Source organism: Danio rerio, chromosome 6, assembly GCF_049306965.1.
Source record: "Danio rerio strain Tuebingen ecotype United States chromosome 6, GRCz12tu, whole genome shotgun sequence".
Taxonomy (NCBI): domain Eukaryota; kingdom Metazoa; phylum Chordata; class Actinopteri; order Cypriniformes; family Danionidae; genus Danio; species Danio rerio.
This window is the reverse complement of record NC_133181.1, coordinates 41,175,469-41,196,472: the sequence shown is the minus strand read 5'-3', so window position 1 is coordinate 41,196,472 and position 21,004 is coordinate 41,175,469. Positions and strand designations below refer to the sequence as shown.

The window sequence follows — 21,004 nt, the reverse complement described above, 5'->3', positions numbered from 1 at the left end:
GCAAGATGGTCAGGACAGTACACTGTAAAAAGTGCTACACTCACAAAGTTGGTTCTATCTACTTTAAATAATTGCAATCTAGTTAATTTTATTTGTTTTATACCAAAAAAATAAAATTTGCTTCCTCTTTACTTAAAATATATCAGTTTTTATATAACTGTATATTTTGAATAAAACTAATGCAATTTATTTGAGTAGATTTTTGTACGTGGTTATTGTGTAGAATAAATGTTATAAAAGTGAGTTGACACAGACAATTTATTAGAGCAGCTGTCGATGTGGGCAGGTGTTCATAAAACGTGATTTTAATAGTTTGGCGTGACTCCTTTTTCATTGCCCGGGATTTAGCAGGCAGACGCAGCTTCTGCAATGGTCGACATTAACTGCTCCCAGCAGCGGATCTGATTAACACGGTAAGTTGCAAATTTAGCCGAATGATAATTGTAAAGTCATGCAAAACTGCTGTCTTCGCTAGGCAGGTGAGGTTTTAGCTTTGTAAATTGTACTGTAGCCTCAGGTATGTTAACAGTTAGACTGCTCTCACATGGAAAGCTAAGTTGGCTAACGCTAACCAACGCTAGTTTATGCTAACGATTAAAAGTGATATTATTGAGAAAAAATAGTGAAAGTAGTTTTAAAAACTTAGTATGTATAACTAACGTTGCAGAACCGATTAACAAGGTCACTGGAGGGCGGTCGGGGTGTGGGGGTTCAGTTTGTTAGCGCTAACTTAGCTAACGTTAAAGTTAGCTCACCTAAGTTATAGCAGCACATTAAGGATGGATATTAAATGCAGAAACGTATGCAACAGTTAAGTAGTTTGTGTTTAACGTAAGAGAAAGTATAACTTAAAGTTTGTGTTTTAGAGATTTAGTCCATAAGTTTTTTTTAATGCTGCATAGTGAATAAATTACAGATTTACAATTTATTTTAACTTAAATTACATTTACTACTGATGTTTACAGAACCATTTAAATTGTATGCACCTCATTCTAAAATGTATGTTCTTGGTCTTTAGATACCAAAGTGCAAAATACAACTACAGCTATAATTATTTGCAGGCAAGTAAAACATTGGTAAAATTGCAAACAATAGTGGGCTCTATAGAATTAACTTACATTTGATATCTGAAGATTTTTTTTATGTGTGCAACAGTAAAAACAGTATAAAAATATCCTAATGCAGTTTCTTATTATCTGTCAGTCTTTCAATAAAGCTAACTGATAACACTGAATCACTTAACTGTCATTTGCCATTGACATTAAATTTGAAGAAAAAGTCAATTAAATGTAGCTTTAGCAAAAATTTAATGTAAACCTTAATGTAATGTGTAAAATGGCAATGTATTTATTTATTTATTTAATAAAATTTGTATTATGACGTGCAAAGTTTGGTGCAAAATGAAGATGACAATTAAATTATAGAATTTGTATTCTATAATTTTCATGTAGCCATTTTCAAACAGTTTTAATATCTAAATTAAATACACATTCTTATGCTTTATAAGTTGCCAAAATAAACAAAAAATGTAATACCTAAATTTTAACAATTCTTTGATTGACAGGAAACCACAATGACATGCACTGTTACACTGAGTAAAATCACAGTTTTCTTTAAAATTTGATAACTAAAAACACCTGGAATAATGTAATTACACAACCTCTATAACCTTTTTTTATTTTTTTAAATAGAAGTTAGGTAATTTTAACTAAGGTAATTTTTAACTGATAAACTAAGGTGTTTCATCCATGCATCATTCTCACTGGACTTTTGTAACTTCACTTGTAGTTATTTTCTATTTAGTATTTAGCTATTTAATGTTGTTTGGTAGCAACCACCTGAACTCCTGTTTCTTTTTGTCTCTACCAATAGAGTTGTGAGGAACCAGAGGTGCATGTGGCTCCCCTTGGGAAAAATTTGCCATCAGCCCAACACAGTTTGGATTATCATAGGACTGTCAGAGGTTTGCCAAACCTGTCAAATGCATGATGGCTCCTGTTTGGACTTACCGATGTCCTCGACTTCAAGTATCCATCAAAACTGTATACATTTGAGATATATTAGAGACTCTTTGTGGGACTGGACATTATGCATCCTAAATCTTCATCAAAATATGCAAATCTCCTCACTGAGTTGCCTTGGATGATTTCTCAATAGGATCTGGTATTATTAATGTTTTTATTTATGTATTGTGTACATACATAGTGTAGTCACTATTAAAAGGAACATCGATTGATATTGAATACATGTTATGGTCTTTAATCCATTTTCCCATTCTTATTTAATTGTTATTGACAGGAAAGTCTGTTTATCTGTTTTTACTAGTGTATATTGTGCTTACAATATAGAAACGAAGATTTATTTTCTGAGGTTACAGCCAGAAGTCAATTAAATTAGTTTTAAATGACATATGCATGGTTAATTTTATTTAGATCATTAAGTTCATAATACTTAATTAAAATAAGTACAGTCAACATATAGCAATGTATAAGTAAGTTAAGTTTAACAAAAAAAGTAAGTTTATCTGATTTGAGTAATTTTAGAAATATTAGTTGGCTCAACTTAATTTTATTGCATTTGTTTTAAGCAATGTTTTAGTGTTTAAAATACTTAAAAAAGGCTGGAAGTTGAATCAACCTAAAACGTCCGATGCAACCACTTGCCTCACTTTTTATAAGTTAGATCTAAGTAACATTTTTTACAGTGTAGACAGGCAAATTAAACTTTGAAGATTAAACGATCCTGTGACCATAGCTGCGTCCCAAATGGCACACTATACACTATGCACTCATGCACTATGTACTTATGCACTTACACACTCAACAGGATAGTATATGTATGTAGTGGTGTCCCAAATGGCACACTAATGTTTTTTTTACTAAGCGGAAATTCAAACCGTTTCCCTAATGACGTTTGATGGTTGCCAAATCAGTGAAATAAACAACAGAATTATCAAATAATACCTGCCGTGAGTATTGCCGCATTCACCATCGGGAGGCGCTATAATCACTCTTGTTGGAGAAATTTGCTTTCACCATCCAAAATAAATAAAGTTATCCAACATGTGCGTCCGATAGCTCCGCCCCTTCCGCTACGTATGCAAACCTGCGGTCGTTGAGTGCGTGAAGTGTCCATCATTACACACTTCATTTTAGCGGCTGAATGAGTGCATTATCCGGGTAATTAAAATGCACTTATGATTTTTAGAGTTTTCAGTGTGAACACACTACTTACACTGTTTATACTACAAAATGGCGTAGAATAGTGCATAAGTATGCGATTTGGGACGCAGCTCAATTGTCAATTGCGTGCAAATACACTTTTAGAATTGATAACAGTTTGTGTTTTTAAACATTTAAATGCCATATTCTCTGTGAAGTCAGAAACCCCATATTGCTTGTTAGTTCCTCTTATCTGATTGGATGTTGTGAGCAGGTTATTTTTTGTTCCGTAACCTGGTAACAACCAGTACAGCGAAGAGACGCTAACATAGCGGCAACATCAAGTTATGAGGCTAAAAGAAAACATCCGTTTCTAATGTTTCGAAGCTGAAATTTATGTGGGCAAAACATAACAAAAACAAATTAAGTGATGTTTTGCACAGTTTGCCGTCATTTTTGCAAGTCAGCCACCTTTGTTTTGCAATAAAATACCTGCACATTTTCCATACAGCTCTTTTTGTTTTGTAAAACACTTTGAATTTTGCTAATTTTATATTAATTAATAATATTTTTAAATATTTAAATTCTAGATTCATATTTGTTATTTTTGACACATTATTTAAAATATGTGGCTGAGAAATAGCTATTCACTTTTTTTGGGCAGGTGAAAATTTTGGCAGGGCAGGTCAGAAGAAAAATTTAGCTTTGAACCCAGTGATTATTTTTTAAGAGTTGTTTTATACATTTCACTTTCTAGATGATACAGCAAACAATATGTCAAGTTATAATTTGTGCTTACATTAAAATAATTATAATGCAAAAAACAAAGAACGATCGTTGACAACAACAGAAAATCCTCAGATAATGTTTTGAAAAAATATGAATTTGAAAAAAAAAATACAGCTTCTTTCATTATATTCATTCATTCATTAACTTCCCTTCAGTTTAGTTTCTTATTTATCAGGGGTCTCCACAGTAGAATGAACCACCAACTATTCCAGCATATGCTTTATGCAGGAAACCACAGGAACGAACATGGAACTACACAAAGAAATTCCAACTGGCCCAGCTGGGACTCAAACCAGCGACTCTCTTGCTGTGAGGTGACAATGCAAACTACAGAGCCACCATAAATTAAAAAAAAATAACTAGTTTATTTATAAACATCTCTTTAACTCAAATTCTAAAGAAAAATCTCTAGCAAATTTCCACTGTGCACCTGAAGCTCTTTACACACCCCAAAATTTAGCTTCTTGAGAAAAGTGTAAACATTACGGTCTGCATACAGTGTGTATGCTGACCTTACAGAACCTTGTTCTCCTGTCGTCAAACATGAGCATCTGCCTTGAATGCGGACACCTCAGAGACTCTGCAACATTAACAAATCATTGATATGTCTCCAAGTTATGTTTACCCTGAAGCTAAACAGGATCTCCATTTGTGTAGGTACCCCCCAAAATAGCCCAGCCAGTTTGAACGGGATGACCCTCAGAAGGAAATACATGTACAGCAGATCAGCAAAAAAGAAAAAAAAGGCTTGGCAGGCAAACCTCTAATTTATATTTAAGATGGTGAAAATATGAACATAAACATGTCAAAAACCCAACAGCAACTCAAAACAAAAAGTCACAGACAGTGCCTGCATCCTCTGCACTTCATAAATATGTCTAAGGGCAGAGGTGGAGGTTTTTGTACACACCCAGACACACTCACACACGATGTTAGACTTACTTATTGTAAAATACAATTCCTAACCAACCACATACATAAAGTTTTTTGCCAACATTGCAAGATTCATTCAGTCCATCTGATTAAATGGCCTTCTGTGTGTCTCATTCTACAGTAAAATGTCAAGGCCTTCAGAGAGAAGAGTTAAAGCCTTGAGTCTGAACTTATTATAATGAGCTATCAGGGATCAAATTCTGTCGAACTTGGCATTCCTTGCGGTATAAAGATGAAACAGCTACACTTTCAGTTTGACTCAAACACCCACACAATCTTATTCCTAAAATGACTGTGATTTGTGATTTGCATTTAAGCCTATTAAACATCTGACAAGAATCATCACAGATATTCTAAAATGCTTTTTTATTGCTGCTAACCCAGTGTCAGTGATTGTCATATACACAAAAAAGATTTTTTTTTGCTGCATGTTCAAATTACTTACTGACAATGAGCCGACAATTCTTGAGTTTTTTTGTTTGTTTGTTTGTTTGTTTGTTTGAGACGACATGTTTTTTATGTTTAATACTTAAATTAGTAAAAACATGCAAGTTAACCTAGAGCTGGGCGATATGGTATAAATATACCTCACGATAATTTTTTTCATATCAGTCGATATCGATATTTATCTCGATAAATGTAAAATCTTTATATCTATCAAATATATAAGATTTTCAGCATGCCAATGGCTTTGTGCAGCTGATTTAACACATTTAGTGGAATGTTTTAGCTGTCTGACAATATAAATAATAAAATAATAAACAAAAGAACAATCTTTATTCAGCATTTACTGTTCAAGTTTTCAACAACCAAAGACATTACCTACAAGTTATTGAATATTAATGCTCAACATAAAAAAAACCCCGATTTGGAACAATGTGAGTTAAAGGTCACATAATTTTCAGTTTTGGATGAACTCTCCTTTTAATGGTGAGTATGGTGAATTTAGGGTGAAATATACTTTAATGTATTTATCTATTGATTGTTGATAACGCTTTTATCTATTAAGCATGGACATGTAAAGGTTAAGTTATGCTTTGCGCTGTGAGACGCATCCACGCATTACATCAAGTGTGTGCAGTTTTTGTGTGCCCATATTGCGGGATGCATATACCACAAGCAAACCATCTATGATATATCACAATATTTGCAAATAAAGAGGGAAGGATGCATCAAAACTTATTCAATATATTTCTTTTTTTAACAGCACATATTTTTTTATAGATTTGAAACAATGTACAAAAGCAGAATTTCAAACAAACTTGAAAAATGAAATGAGCAAAGAGCAAGTTGACTAAAACATCTCAATTTTGTGCACAATAAATTAAACAAAAAAAAAGTCAAAATACTTTCTAGTGTTCTGTAAACTTAAGATTTACCATTTAAAAGGGAAACAATGTTTATTGTAACAAGTTATTTAGTCATTTTAATAATCTAATAATAATATTCATCATTCAAATATTTTTAGCCAAAATTTTCATAGAATACTCTACTACAAGACTTTCCCAATTTGTGTTTTGGCTAAATAAACAAATGGATTTTTTGTCCCACCCCTTGTACACAAGTGGGTGTGGCTAACTCGCATGCAATGAGCATGAGCTTGAGGGAAGCACTGAATGGACAGATTAGGTCAGCGATCAGAGGTGAACTTTTACCTGCGATTTATATGAACTTTTAGATTGCCGATTTGATACTGCAAATGTGAGTACAGAACAGAAAAATGTGAATACAGAGTAGTTGACCATTTTCTGTCGTTTTTTATTCCTGGTAATTTCTCCCTTATAGGCAGCCGAATTGGAAGTTCTAAAATAATCGGAAAAAAACGAGCGCACTTCTGCATTGCAAAAATAGGTCAATATCCCTCAGTAAGTTAAACAGTCAGTTGTGTAGGCTATAGCCTGTGCTGACTAACAGTTTCCACCAGATCCTAATGCCGGTTACTGAACTGATTTATAGGATTAAGAAAATGAAAGTAAAATATACAAATAACATGACATAGACAAGTCATAAAATGCTTAGTCTTGTTAGATATACTAGTCGGAATATATGAAAAAAGACTGACCTATTGACTGTGACACCATTCATTCAAATCCTAATTCAGTCAGTATGTGGTCTAATAATCTTTTTTTTTACAATATCAAACGGAAGCATCTCCCTGCTGAATTTGACCCAGGAGCTGCTGCATTACATTAATAAAAATGTATGAAAGAATATCTAGCAACAAAGCATCAGTTGTTGTCATAAAAATCACAAGTCCGATTTGAATTTATTGAGAGAAGGTACGAGGATCAAAATCTCAAATTCTGTAAATAAACATTTTTAAATAAACACACAAATAGAAAAGATCAGCTCAGCCAAAAGTTAAAAAATATCTGCAAAAATACAATATGCAACCCTACTATTGTGAAAATCACAAGCGATCTAGCCTATGCAGATCACTGGAGAACTACACATCTGCCAGCTCATGAACTACAACTGCCATGATGCTATGCACCAAATCAACACCAGCTACAGCTAATAATCACACACACACCTGAAACTCATACTCAATGACTACCTGGACTATAAAAACACCTCTTATTTTCACACTGTTTGCTGAGTCTTGTAAGCTGTGAGTGAGCAATTCAAAGCCTTCTCCTAGTTTAGCCCTGCTGTGTTTTTGACCCTTGCCTTGCTTGTTGTTTTCTGTCGTTTTGGGTTTTCTGCAGGTTCCTGTTTGACCCTGTTTTGACCATTGCCTGCCAGAAGATTCTGTTTAATAATGCTGCATATGGATCCTCACCTCCATTGTCCCCGACTATTTACAACTAAATTGAACAAGGCCCAAATATAATTAAAAAGTTAAGTCAGATTTATTTCTGTAGTATTTAATTTACATTGACAAACTTTCTTGACTACTTACTTTGGCCCCGTTTAGACTAATGTGTTTTAGTTTGAAAACGCATACGTTTTGCTATGGTTACGCCATCCATCCACACTACGCTGGAGTTTGAGCGCCGAAAACGGAACATTTTGGAAACGCTAGAGAGGTTGTTTTCATTCTAAAACGCTACTGCTCCGTCTCAGTGTGGATGGGGGAAAACTGAGACATCTGAAAACAGAGGCGGGGCTGCCGACATTCACCTCTGTGATTGGGGCTTTTCCTCAATATTAAGTAGGCTACACACAGTTAAGTTCTGCATCCTCTTCTTGTACGTTCAGACTTCGCAGGTTTGATGTGGAAAACAGACAGGCATATATAAGAGGGTCATCTTCACTGTATGTGTATTCATAACAAAACGGAGCCTATAACAATACTGCCTTCTTTTATTTTAATTTAAAATACAAAATATGCTCTGTCTTTTGCTGAATATATAAGGGTTTTAATAATCAATAATGGCCATTATAAAAGTATAACGTACAAAAAGTTTATAAATTATGGGAAATAAAGACAAGCAACAGTTAATATACAGAATGTACGAGGTTACATTAATTATTAACTTATCTTTGCGCTCAGCCAAAAAACGTTACCCGAAAACAAGTCATAGATTCAAAAGACCAAACTCAGGGAATATGTCAATAGATATAGACAACAAGATGAATTAAATCTCACGTTTAGCAAATATAGTTAGATTAGATCCAGCGGGAGATCCTTGATGAACACTCCGACGAGCACAGATCTCATCTGACTAGATAGGCTGCAGTGCATGCCAGAGAGTGTGTGTGTGGTCACGTGATGTGCGTTTTCAGTGTCTTGGTGTAGACAGAGAGTTGTTCAGAAACGCTGGGTGAAACGCTAGTGTGGACGCGGATCGTTTTCATTCTAAAACGCTGTTTAAAAACTAATATGCACTAGTATAAACGGGGCCTTAAATTACTATATTGTGAAAAAGACAGTTGAAATAAAAATACTCATCCTGTGAAAAAGTAGTTTGGTCATACCACCGACCCCTACCACACATCATTGGTATTTCTGTGTTTCCAATATTCTAATCTTTACTGAAGTACTAACGAGAACAAATTATACAAACACTGACATCTACAGTAGTGATCAAAACGAAAAACACAACTTCACAAATAAGGGGGCAACTATTATTGGATTCTTGAATCATAATAGAAACGTGTTTTGTTTCACTCACAACACGTCCCACAACAATCATATGTTAGGTCAGTAAGCGGGAAGTATGTGGTCTTTTTTGTTGCTGTTAAAGTTCAATGAACCACATGAGTGTTTAAGGTACAAAAGCAATCCAATCTAATGTGATCTACATCTGGAAGTGGTAAAAAGCAGACAAAATCAAATCTTTATAATTTTCAGATCCCTGTAATTAGTGCCACCCACTTGTGATCAGACTAAGATTGTCATGATACTGGAATGTGATACCAATTGGTACTGAAGTTTTGAAAACGTTTATTTCCCGCGAACATTTGAGCGCTGTTGAGCGGATTCTTAAACACTGCTGATTTGTCACTTTGTTCATGTGCTCAACAGAAATGACATTGATTGGCTGTAAAGGTCATCAGTTTACCTAACTCACTGCTGTTTACGGAGTGTAACCACAAATAATAAAAAAAAAACTAAAAAAAAACAGATCAACAACTTTTGACGCTCATTAAATCATGAAAGTCATCATGCAGCATTATTTAGGAGGTTTGCTGAATGTGCCAACTGACGTGCAGCGAGGGGTTTGCATCTTTAATAAACTATGACATTACACGTTCATTGAAAAGTAAGAATGATTAATAGAGCCATATAAAGCAGTCCCTTAAAAGTGACGTTGCATCTTCAGTTTCATTTATAGGCATGCTTTGCGCTCAAACGTGTCAAAGCCCAACTGAACCACGCTTTGGCACACCTCTACCAACCAGGCCAAAGCCAGCCAACTAAATCATGCCTAGGCCCAATTCAAAGCACTCACACTTGTCAAACAAACCAGGAAACATGCCCAGGCACGGTTCGTTCGGATAGCCCAGCGGTTTTCAAACTGTGGGTCGCGACATAGCACATAGCAGCAGCTATATTTACATTGCGGTGAATCAAAAACAGTACAATTGACGGCAATAACTCAAAAACCTCACCCTAAAAATATCTAAAGTGTGTTTCCTACAAAAATACAAAGATGGTTATGTTTCACAGCTGTCTTTTTCTTTTTGCGCTCGACATTTGCTCCGTTTGAGCCCTTGCAATCTGCGTTTAGCCGGCAGAGCTCGCACAGAGTGGAGCTCGTCGTAAGGGACTGTCGGAAAAGTGCTTATTTTTTTTAGTTTTTTTTTTTTTTTCGCTCCGTCCTGCGCATTTTATTTTAAACACTTCTAATTTTCTCTTAAATGAGCACAAATGGTTACTAAAGTAGTCGCATGCTTCATTATAGATCTGTGCATTCTTACATTAACACCTCTGTTATCAAACAAAACAATGAGATTCATTTGCTGCTCTTCACTAAATAACTATAGTAACTTTAATCAATATGCAAATACAATCAAAAGCAAAATAGATTTTATAGCTTTATTTAATTTCTGTATAGGCCATTGATTTTAATAGGCTAAACCTTTTATTTTATTGTCAATATTTTCTAATGTTTGCTATGTATTCTAGCATTTGAAGCTATTTGTTGTCCAATTGTTTTTACATCCCAACATTGACAGATTGCTAACCAATAAATAGCTATAGTGCTATCTGTTAGTTTTAACGTCACATAATGTTATGGAAGGGCATAGATGTTATGGAAAATAGTAATGCAAGTACCCCCATCATTCCTTCCTCAAGCAAATGTGTAAATATTAGATCAATTCAGCTATAACGTTAATTGCATTGGCATATTTATCTGACCTTTTCCCGTCTTGTAGTAGTCTATCAAAAAGCGATTTAGTTTCTTATGACTATACACTAGCAGTGGAATTTACTGCGATGTGACGGGGCTTGATCATAATCAAGGGGCTTGATCAAAGGTTGATCATATTCTCTTCTAAAAAAATAGAAGAGTATCTTTTTCAACAAAAAAAAAATGATCACAATTACAGCCAGCATTCCACAAAAAGCACTTTGAGCCTCATTTTGTGCATATCAAATTGCAAAATCCAAAAAGCCACACACCATATATTTTTGACTGCTTTGAATGGATATTTTTTTTACCCATTTTTCCATATTAAAATGTTATGGTGGGTCTTGAGATTGAATTACTTGCCGAGGTGGGTCCCGGAATAAAAAAGTTTGGGAATCCCTTGGATAGCCTAGTGTGAGTGTAACCTTAATCTCTCTTCACTTGTCACAAACCTGACTAATGTCCAATTTTATGCTAACCACAAATAATAAGCTAATTCTTCTCATAAAAGTTTGAAACCACATGAGAGTGAGTAAATTAAAAAATTTTGGTGAACGGTCCCTTTAAGCACCAAATATGCATATTAAAATTATTCTAAAAAATATTTAAAGACACTAAAGACAAAAGTTATAATGCTAAAAAGTCAGTTTACCAACTGACGTAGTAACAAGAAATCAATTCTTTCACATGGTAATGCTTCAACAAAGGGCTGGGCGATAATTCGATATCAAAAATGACCACAATATATCATTTTTCTTTAGTTTTAATATTTGCGCACTATGCGTAATGCTGCACAGGCATTTTGCAGCCTGCCCTTCCGAATGCCACACAGTATAAGTTTACAGCCATACAGTGTTAGTTGCACTAGGAGGAGCGAGAAACAGTAAGATAAAAATGGTCAGAGTCACAGATTAAAAACGTCACTAGACATCAGTCTGGAGCTTCTTAGTTTTTTGCAATCCGACACATAACAGAGCAACGCGTAGCACAAACTGCGCAGACGACTCGGGTTATCAAAAGCAGGCAACACCGCACACCCGTTTCATCTTTTAAAACAAAACCACCCTTATAAAGATGCTAATAAAATTACAGACTCAAACAAGTGTTGGTAAACTAGCACAACTACCCAGCAGAGTTTCATGTCTGTAAATATATATATATATATATATATATATATATATATATATATATATATATATATATATATATATATATATATATATATATATATATATATATATCTCTTTTAAAAGGTATCTTTTTGCAACGAAATTTGTTTTGTATAATGTGTGATTTAATTTTTATGTAATTTGGTTGGTCAGTTATCTACAACAAAAACAAGAAGAACGGATAACATCTGAGGAAGCAACAAGCCCACTGTAGCCTTTGATATGGTTTAGCGCCAAAACAATCCATTAAACTATTTTCACTGTTTCATTTTAATTCATTAATGAAGCGTGGTTTGAGCAGCATTATCTGGACAGTCTTTACAGGCTATTGGCAGCACTTTGTTTCTTATATTACTTCGGAAGAATAAAATCGGTCTGAAGGATGCGAGTTCAGAAGCTCGCTGTATGAATGGAGACATTATAAAATGAGTCTGCATAGGCCCATTTGTGCCAGTCTGTCAGACAAATTTGGTTAAATCATCCGCGGATATAACGGAGATCTGCGCATAACAGGGTTTTATGCATTCTGCAATATGCAATGTCAAGAGGGTGACTCCATAATAAGGTAAACTCCACACACTTGATGATGTAATGTGTGGACGATGTCATTTACCGTTTAAAGCGTTATCGACAATCAATCGATTATCAAGTAATCGTTAGCCTACCTAAATAAAATAAATTGAAGGATATTTCACCCTAAATTCACCATACTCACCGTTAAAAGAAATGTTTATCCAAAACTGAAAATTCCGTCACCATTAATTCACCATTTACTTGTTCCAAACTTGTTTTTTTTTCTGATGTCAATATCCAATAACTTGTAGGTAATGTCTTTGGTTGTTGAAAACTTAAACAATAAATGCTGAATTAAGATTGTCATTTTGCTTATTACTTTATTTATATTGTCAGACATTTAAAACATTTTGCAAAATATGTTAAATCGGCTGCATGAAGAGATTTGCATGCTGAAAATCACATAAAATTGATAGATATAAAGACTTTACATTTATCGTGATAATTTTTTTGCCATAATGCCCAGCTCTACTTCAATATATTACCATTTTAAGATCAAACAAATGGAGCTTTGCTGAATAAGAACAATAATCAAAAAATAATATTACAAACCTCAAACCTCTGAACATACAGCACTTGACAGGCCAAGCACAAAGAACAAGAAATCAACTTAAATTTCAAAGCTTTTTTTTTTTTAAACAACACAAAATAAATGACATGTCTAATTTCTCAGCTGTCTTGAAAGTTATGTGCAATCAAACATCTAATTCATGGATGAGGCAACATGATGAAAGACAGTAGAAATTCTGCAATATCCTCAATCCTTTGTAACTTTACCCACTTTTGGATCATTGTGTAATAATGCAATACAAAATGCAATAATATTTACTAATTACTTTCACACAAATATAAGTGTTCTCTTCTCTCCTATAGCACAAAGTGATTAAATAACATTAGGCAACAACAGCGACAGATGTCTGCAGTTAAGAGAATACTGCCTGGATACCACACACACGAAAAACATCCTGTCATAGCCAGAGTTCTGCCTTCAGGGAAGAGGTAAAAAAAAAAAGGTGAACAAAAAACACTAGAAGTAAATAGAGATGAGTCCTCTACAGTCCATCCAGTGGTTAGTGATTTAAGCATGAGTTTCCATGACAAACTTTGCAATCATAAAGGTCAAATCAAGTTTAGCTGTAATTACATCACCGAGTGAATTCAATCTGCTGTAATTCAGTGTTGCTTTGTTTGCAACAGGAACAGTTTTCAAAACAGAGTCATTTGCTTGAGTAAATTCAATCAAGCTCAGCCTTGAAAGCCACACTGGTACAGCACAAGCTCAGATTGTGGAGTCTGAGAAACACTGTGGCTTTTGACAGAGTTGATACATGGCCTTAAGATGGCTGACAGAGCCGCTTTTCATCAAGAAATACAGTCTCCGGGCTGACTCTCTGACTCCACAAAATAAACAAGTGGAAGCCCTCAAAAGCTAAGATGAGAGACAGACAGATCTCCAAACAAGGCAGATTCTTCACTGACAATGTCCTTCAATTCTGTACAAAGTGAAATTTACTGACAGGTTTTATCTGCTAAAGGACCTGCAGCTCAAGTGAATAGTTTGTTCCAGCAAGTTCACGCTGTAAGAACACTGTGTTCATCAAGGACGAAAAATTGAATTAAAACAGCACTCTCTCTCTGAACATGACTAACTTGATCAAAAACCATACTAATCTACAGGGTTAGATTATCTGACACCCTTCCACAACCAGGGGTAATGTGTTTGCCAAGTAATTTCAGCCACGAGAAAGGAGTTGAACTCCATTTCCTCCAGTTTTAAAAATTTGAAGGGAGATCCTTCCCTAAATTAACTAAACTAACAAATTAATAAGCACTCACAGTTTTGTTCAATTATCATTTAGACATTTGAGTCTGTTTGCTTTTTTGTTTTAAATGAGTTTGCTATTTTAGTACATCAAATTAAACTAAATGATTTTTATACCATTGAAACAGGCTAAAATGCACATTTTAATATATTGAGGTAAAGTTGGTTTAATATATATTTATATTGTATTGTCAGTTAGACTTTCACTTCCAAATATAATTTCATTAAAGTATACTTCGGAAATTCTAAAAAAGAAAATCACATTAGCAGCCAATGATTATTAAAGTACAACATTGTTGACAGTCAATTTTTTTTTTCACCACTGGCTTGCGGGGATTGGGACTTGAAGAGCTGTGCATCAATAGATTTGCTCCTCAGTGTTTGGAATTTCAGCAGTGAAAATTAAACCACACTGGACTGAACTTCAACTCTGAAATTTTTAACAGCACATTTGGATTTTTTTCTGCTGGAGATACTGCTGTCCTAAAAAACTACAAACAAAGAAGCAAATAAAAAAAAAATCGTACACATATCTTGGGAATGGTATAGGAGAAAATTCTGCCGGTTTTAAAACCTTTACTTTTCCAAACCATAGTATACTTTGAAAACGGTTATTGTCCATGCCTAAAAAGCGCTATATAAATAAACATGAATTGAAAAAACTGAATCAATTAAATAGTGCTAATGTTGTTTTGAACTCATATATACGTGTGATTTCAGACCCAATGTTCAAAGTAGCTTGTCACAGGTAAAAATAGAATGAACGTGTAAAACCAACTTCACCACAATTATTAATGGTAATGTTATTCATAGTTTTACATATAACCCTACATACAACGCAGCATTCACAGAAAAGCTGATTAACTACATCACTATGTAATTAATAAAAAGGGCTAAACAGTTATGTTTAATGTAATTCAGAGAGTAAGAGTACTTATGAACAACACTAAAGCCACAAATACATTTCAGCTACTCTGAAGGGACTCAAATTAACCAAGTCTGAATACACAGTTCCTCCATCTTTGCTCAGGTATTTGGATATGACATGAGAGACGCCTCAAAAAGCAACAGGGACCAAACCTTCAATCAAAGGGAGCATAATAATAATAAGAATATTAATATAACCCAATCTGTGAGAGAGGATGTCTCAAATAACCTTTCCAGTGGCAAAACAGACATCTGAAAGACTTTGAATTTAACCTTGAGTAAAAGGTTTGTTTCGCACCAGGCATTCGCACCGATTTCAAGTTATACCGCGGTTTGGTGAAGTGAAGGTTTTAAAACCGCCAACATTTTCTGTTATGCTGTTCCTACAGTATATGGAAGGTTTTTTACGTTTCTTTTTAGCTTTTTAGGACAACAATATCTACAGCAGAAAAGATGTCCAAAAGCCAGTTTTAAATTGCAAAGAAATCAGTGTTGTTGAAACTAATGAAGACACCAGAAGTCAATGATTCATTTGAATTATTTAGCCAGACATGATTACTGCTCCAAAATATACATTTTACCTCAAAATAAAATATATAGTGTTCAAAGGAGAAACAAGTTTGTTTTTTGTTTTTTTTACCCAGACATTTAAAAAGAATACTTTAAAACAGTAATCACAATACCATGAAACCGTGACTTTTTTTATCTAATGTCATCATTATATCGTCAAAATCTGCCCAATACCCATTTTTTGCACTTGTCATTTTGAAACAAATATGAAACCCTTTAATGTTAGGTTCCACAGTATCTTATTTAAATGTCCCACTGAAGAACTTGCCTACATCATGAATAACCTGAGGAGCAATCTTTTGGGTGAAGTTCAGGTCTAAACCACGAATCCATGCTTGTTAGATATTATGAAATATTCATGACTTCTGTGGAAAGTTCCATGTGCTGAGATAAAGCCTAAAGTGAATCGTGCAAACGTCAAATCCGGTAAATGGGGGTTTATAGTACATTTCGGGAAATGTACAACCAGAGGCTATTAATTTGACGACAATTAAATAGATAAACAGCCTATAACATATTGTAATGCTCTGTTTGTCCAGTTAATGTTAGATAAAACTTACTAACAACCTTCTATATGACATCTTAGAGCATGACTACTACCTAAAGATGAAATATATATACAGACCACAAGGTAACTCAGGATTATATTGAGCAGGGGTTAAAACTTTAACATGTGGAAAAACTCAACAGGTGCCTGTACATAATGCTTAAGTCACATCCTGAGACTCAACAGGTATGCAGGCCCACAGCTCCTCAGCAAAAATCATAGCAGCTCAACAGTTGTGTGCATTGTCGGTTATCAAAACTAACTATCACACAGCTTTACTGCTGATTGTACAGAGTAGGTTTTCAAACACGTGCTTACCTGCAGTAAACGAGACAGTCCATATGATTTATTTCTTTATCCGAGCGGTGTCGCCTGTAATCCTCCCATAAATCCTTGATAGCGGTAACGGACAATATAAAAACCACTGGGGCAAGAGCAAGCTCCGGTTGAAAAGCGTTGACCACGGGCACGAAATTCAGCAAGGCTATGAAAACAAAATACACGTTGGCAAACCGGTGGAATTGCTCGAAGAGGTTTTTCGGTAGGAAGGAAAGCAGAGTGTATTTTGTGGTTTTGATCTTATTGTTTGCATAGTGTCTGTTAGGGTTATCCCCTCCTTTGGTATGGTCATACAAAATGTTGGCGTGTACAGTCCTTGTTTTGCTCTCCTTTTTACTTTTCCTTCTTTTGTGCTTTTTCACTTTCCCACTTTTCGTTTCTCCAGACTCTCCAGTCTCTCGCGCCATACTTCGCCCCAAACTTTTGTCTCTTTTCCTTGAACAAATAAAAGATGGTCTCTATGTAATCATGCTGATCCTCCTTGACGATGTAAGGCCGTATGGAAAGTTCCTCACTCTGGTTTATCGTCCTCACCCATCGCGTCAATCCTCTCCCTGTCTCTCGTTAGCACTGAAAAGTTTTACAGCGGCATCTTTTTTCCTCTTAGTAAGTTTGATGAAGATGCGTTAAGGCAGGGCATGTGCAACGCAGCACAAACAAATGGGATAAACCTATCTACAGCGATTGCTATGTTGAGTCCATCCGTATGAGTGCGCTCTCGGCTCATTGCGCAGGCCGTGGTGAAAAAATAAGCCAATCACGGGAGGTTACATGATAACGTCACCTCCGACGCAAACAAAACTCCGCCCTTTAAGTGCCACGCATTACTATCGAAAAAAGTGGTACATATAATACAAATATAATTTTGCTAAGAGATCACCGCAATATTGCTTAGAATGCTTTGAAAAGGTATTGTATATTATATAAATAAGCCTACTTTTAAGTGAAAAATGCACTGATTTAGTCTAAGTTTGCTTAGCCCTTTAACTGCCAACAGCTTTTCTGATTGTATTTCTTAACTCTTAATGTCGATAGTAACACACTCAGTGCATTTTTTTATCAACACATCCCATAATTTCTGAAATATAAAGTTCTACCAAATGGTTGATATGTTGGATACCGGTAAAAGTAGCAGAATTACATACACTTCAAGTCAGAATTTTTAGCCCCCTTTTGATTTTCTTCTTTCTTTTTAAATATTTCCCAAATGATGTTTAACAGAGCAAGGAAATTTTCACAGTATGTCTGATAATATTTTTTCTTCTGGAGAAAGTCTTATTTGGTTTATTTTGGCAAGAATAAAAGCAGTTTTAAATAATAATAATAATAAAAAACATTGTAATGTCAAAATATTAGCCCATTTAATCTAGATATTTTTCCGATAGTGTACAGAACAATCCATCATTATACAATAACTTGCCTAATTACCCTAACCTGCCTAGTTAACCTAATTAACCTAGTTAGGCCTTTAAATGTCACTTTAAGCTGCATAGAAGAAGAGTCTTGAAAAATATCTAGTGAAATATTATTTACTGTCATCATGGCAAAGATAAAATAAATCAGTTATTAGAGATGAGTAATTATAACTGTTTAAAAATGTGTTGAAGAAAAATCTTTTCTTCGTTAAACAGAAATTGGGGAAAAAATAAGCAGGGGTCTAATAATTTAAGGGGGCTAATAATTTAGACTTCGTATATAATAACTGTATATGAAAATCAGAAAATATGAAGTGTAAGATTAATTTATTGAAAAAGAATCCAAATAAAACATCTTTGAATATGAAATCATCTTTATTTTTGAAGCATGCCATAAAATATTTTAGATTCTCATTTTACATGTTTTCTTGTTTGTTTTTTACAGTAAAACCAAAATCAAATGAAGTAGTGCAACAGGATTATGTTTCTTTAATTATTTTTGTAAACCAATATTTTTGCTGTGTGTGTAAACCATCATTTAAAACAGTCACTCTTTAAATGATTTTAACAGTCATCATTTAACAGTCAAAACATAGTCAACCATTTGGTAGAGCAAGCAGTTTTACTCAAACAAACAATTCAATGTTTCTTCAGCCAGACATTTTTGCTGTATCCAATACTGTTTACAAACACTAAAAATGTAGATGTTTTAGTTGACTATACCTTTTAAAATTTTTGATTTGCTTATTTTATCACATACAGTTTTTATGGTGGCTTGAGAAAGCCTGTTATACTTAAACTTGTTCTTCTTCCGCCTTCTTCTTCTTCTCAGACTATTTTAAGAACACATCTCCTTCCTAGACCATTCACACTACAACCAAACCTCCAAACTATTCTGAATTAAGTTATTATATCTTTTCCAACTGATCCAACTTCTGGTTTTCTGAAAACTGTCCCGTGTATATATCTATGGCAACCACCTAGCATAACCTTAGCAACAACTCAGAACACCCTATCAACCACCTAGCAATAATGCCGATCCATACTAGAAACATGCTAACATATTTTATCTATGCCAACTCTTCAAAACTACTTCAATCGTTTAAACTTTAAAACGACTTCAAACTTTCAGACTAGGCTTTCCCACGACACCATAAAGTTTGTCTATGAACTTTACTTTTCTAGTTATATAGTATGATAGTAGCCTAGCATGTCTGTTTTCAGATGCAGCCCTAGTTATTAGCCATCATCTATAAACCAGATTCCAATTGGACATGCACAAAAATCAGATTTGAACTGACAGTCTGACCAAGGTTTTAGTATATACTTTTTTAGGTTTTAGAGTCTCAGCAGAGCTGTCAAACGTCTGCAAGGATTGGCACATATAAGTGTTGTTGAATATGAAACAACAACAGAATGCAAAGTCTAAGCAAACTTGCTATGTACAAACTATGACAGCAACAGAGAGAAAGTTTTGAATGGTATTTCATTCAAGCTAAAAAAAAAGTTCTGCATATTGTTAGGAAACAACCTTCTGTAAATGTCAGAACATTAATAAGGAACATTTTTATATTGATATATGTTTTGCTAGTTGGCAGGACTGTTGACATGGACAAATGTATTGAAAATATTGTTTATTGTTCATAAAACAAACTTGCTTTCTAACACTTACACTTCACACTGCAAAAAGTGAACAGCTTCACCAGGTTGGTTGGTACACCTAAAATTATTCATTATTTAGGCTTTTTTTAATTAAAATGTAAACAAGTTGACAAAATTAATTAATTATTTTAGGTGTTAACAATTTTTCAAAAAAGTGTTATTTTTCAGTCAACACTAAAAATAGCATGAACACCTATTTATGTTTTCTCAACTTTATTACTCAAAACTGTAATAAATTGGGATTTTTAAAATTGAAGCTAAAATGTTGTAATTTTTGTTGAATTCATTTGTTCAATTTTTATTTTATCTACAAATTCCTCTCTAATTTAAGCATCTAATGCTACCAATTTCTATTATATTTTATCTCTTAAATTAAAAGTTAATTTAAATGTTATTAAACTTTACCTAAACTTTAAATTTAATTAATCTTTCTGTTTTATTTTTCATCACACAACAAAATTGCTTTGATCTTCTAATTTTCTATATTCTTTTTACATTTTTCTCTATTTCACAGCACAATTGTCAAAAGTCATCTGCCGAATGATTACATTTCATTTCATTCATTTTTCTTTGGCTTAGTCCCTTAATCAGGGGTCACCACAGCAGAATGACCCACCAATTTATCTAGCATATGTTTTAGGTAATCCAATTCACCTATATCACATGTATTTGGACTGAGGGGAGACTGGAGCACCCGGAGGATATCCACACTAACACTGGGAGAACATGCAAACTCCACATAGAAATCCCAACTGACCCAGCCGGGACTCAAACAGCAACCTTCTTGCTGTGAGGCGACAGTGCTAACCACTAAGCCACCCTTGTCGCCCATCAAATGATTAAATGGAAATGGAAATATACAAAGCAATTGATTTCTTTACAAACTAATGGGACCACACATAGATTTTGTTGAAGTGTCTTCTGTTCATGGTATATCTTTTCATTATTACAAGTAATATTTTGCTATATAAAACATAATACATAAACATTCATTCTCATTCGGCTTAGTCTCTTCATTAATCAGGGGTTGCCACAACGAAATGAACCACCAACCTATCCAGCGAATGCCCTTCCGGCTAGCTCATTCAATTCACCTATATTGCATGTCTTATGACTGTGGGGGAAACTGGAAAACCCCACGCGAGGAAACCCACGTGAACATGGGAAAAACATGCAAACTCCATACAGAAATTCCAAATGACCCATCCGGTACTCGAACCAGTGACCTTCTTGCTGTGGGGCAATCGTGCTACCCACTGCGCCACCGTGACGCCCCTAACACATACACATATAAAA

General features: G+C 34.4%; 1 protein-coding gene across 1 annotated transcript in view; it reads right to left on the bottom strand.

Moving 5' to 3' along the window:
• Positions 1-17,310, bottom strand: part of atp10a (ATPase phospholipid transporting 10A) — a 106,834-nt gene extending 89,524 nt beyond the window's left edge. Inside the window, exon 1 of the mRNA XM_690464.8 lies at positions 16,611-17,310. Within this exon, the coding sequence (XP_695556.3) occupies positions 16,611-17,038 (428 nt within the window). The 5' untranslated portion in view covers positions 17,039-17,310. The remainder of the gene's footprint in view (positions 1-16,610) is intronic.
• Between the last annotated feature and the right edge of the window lie 3,694 nt (positions 17,311-21,004).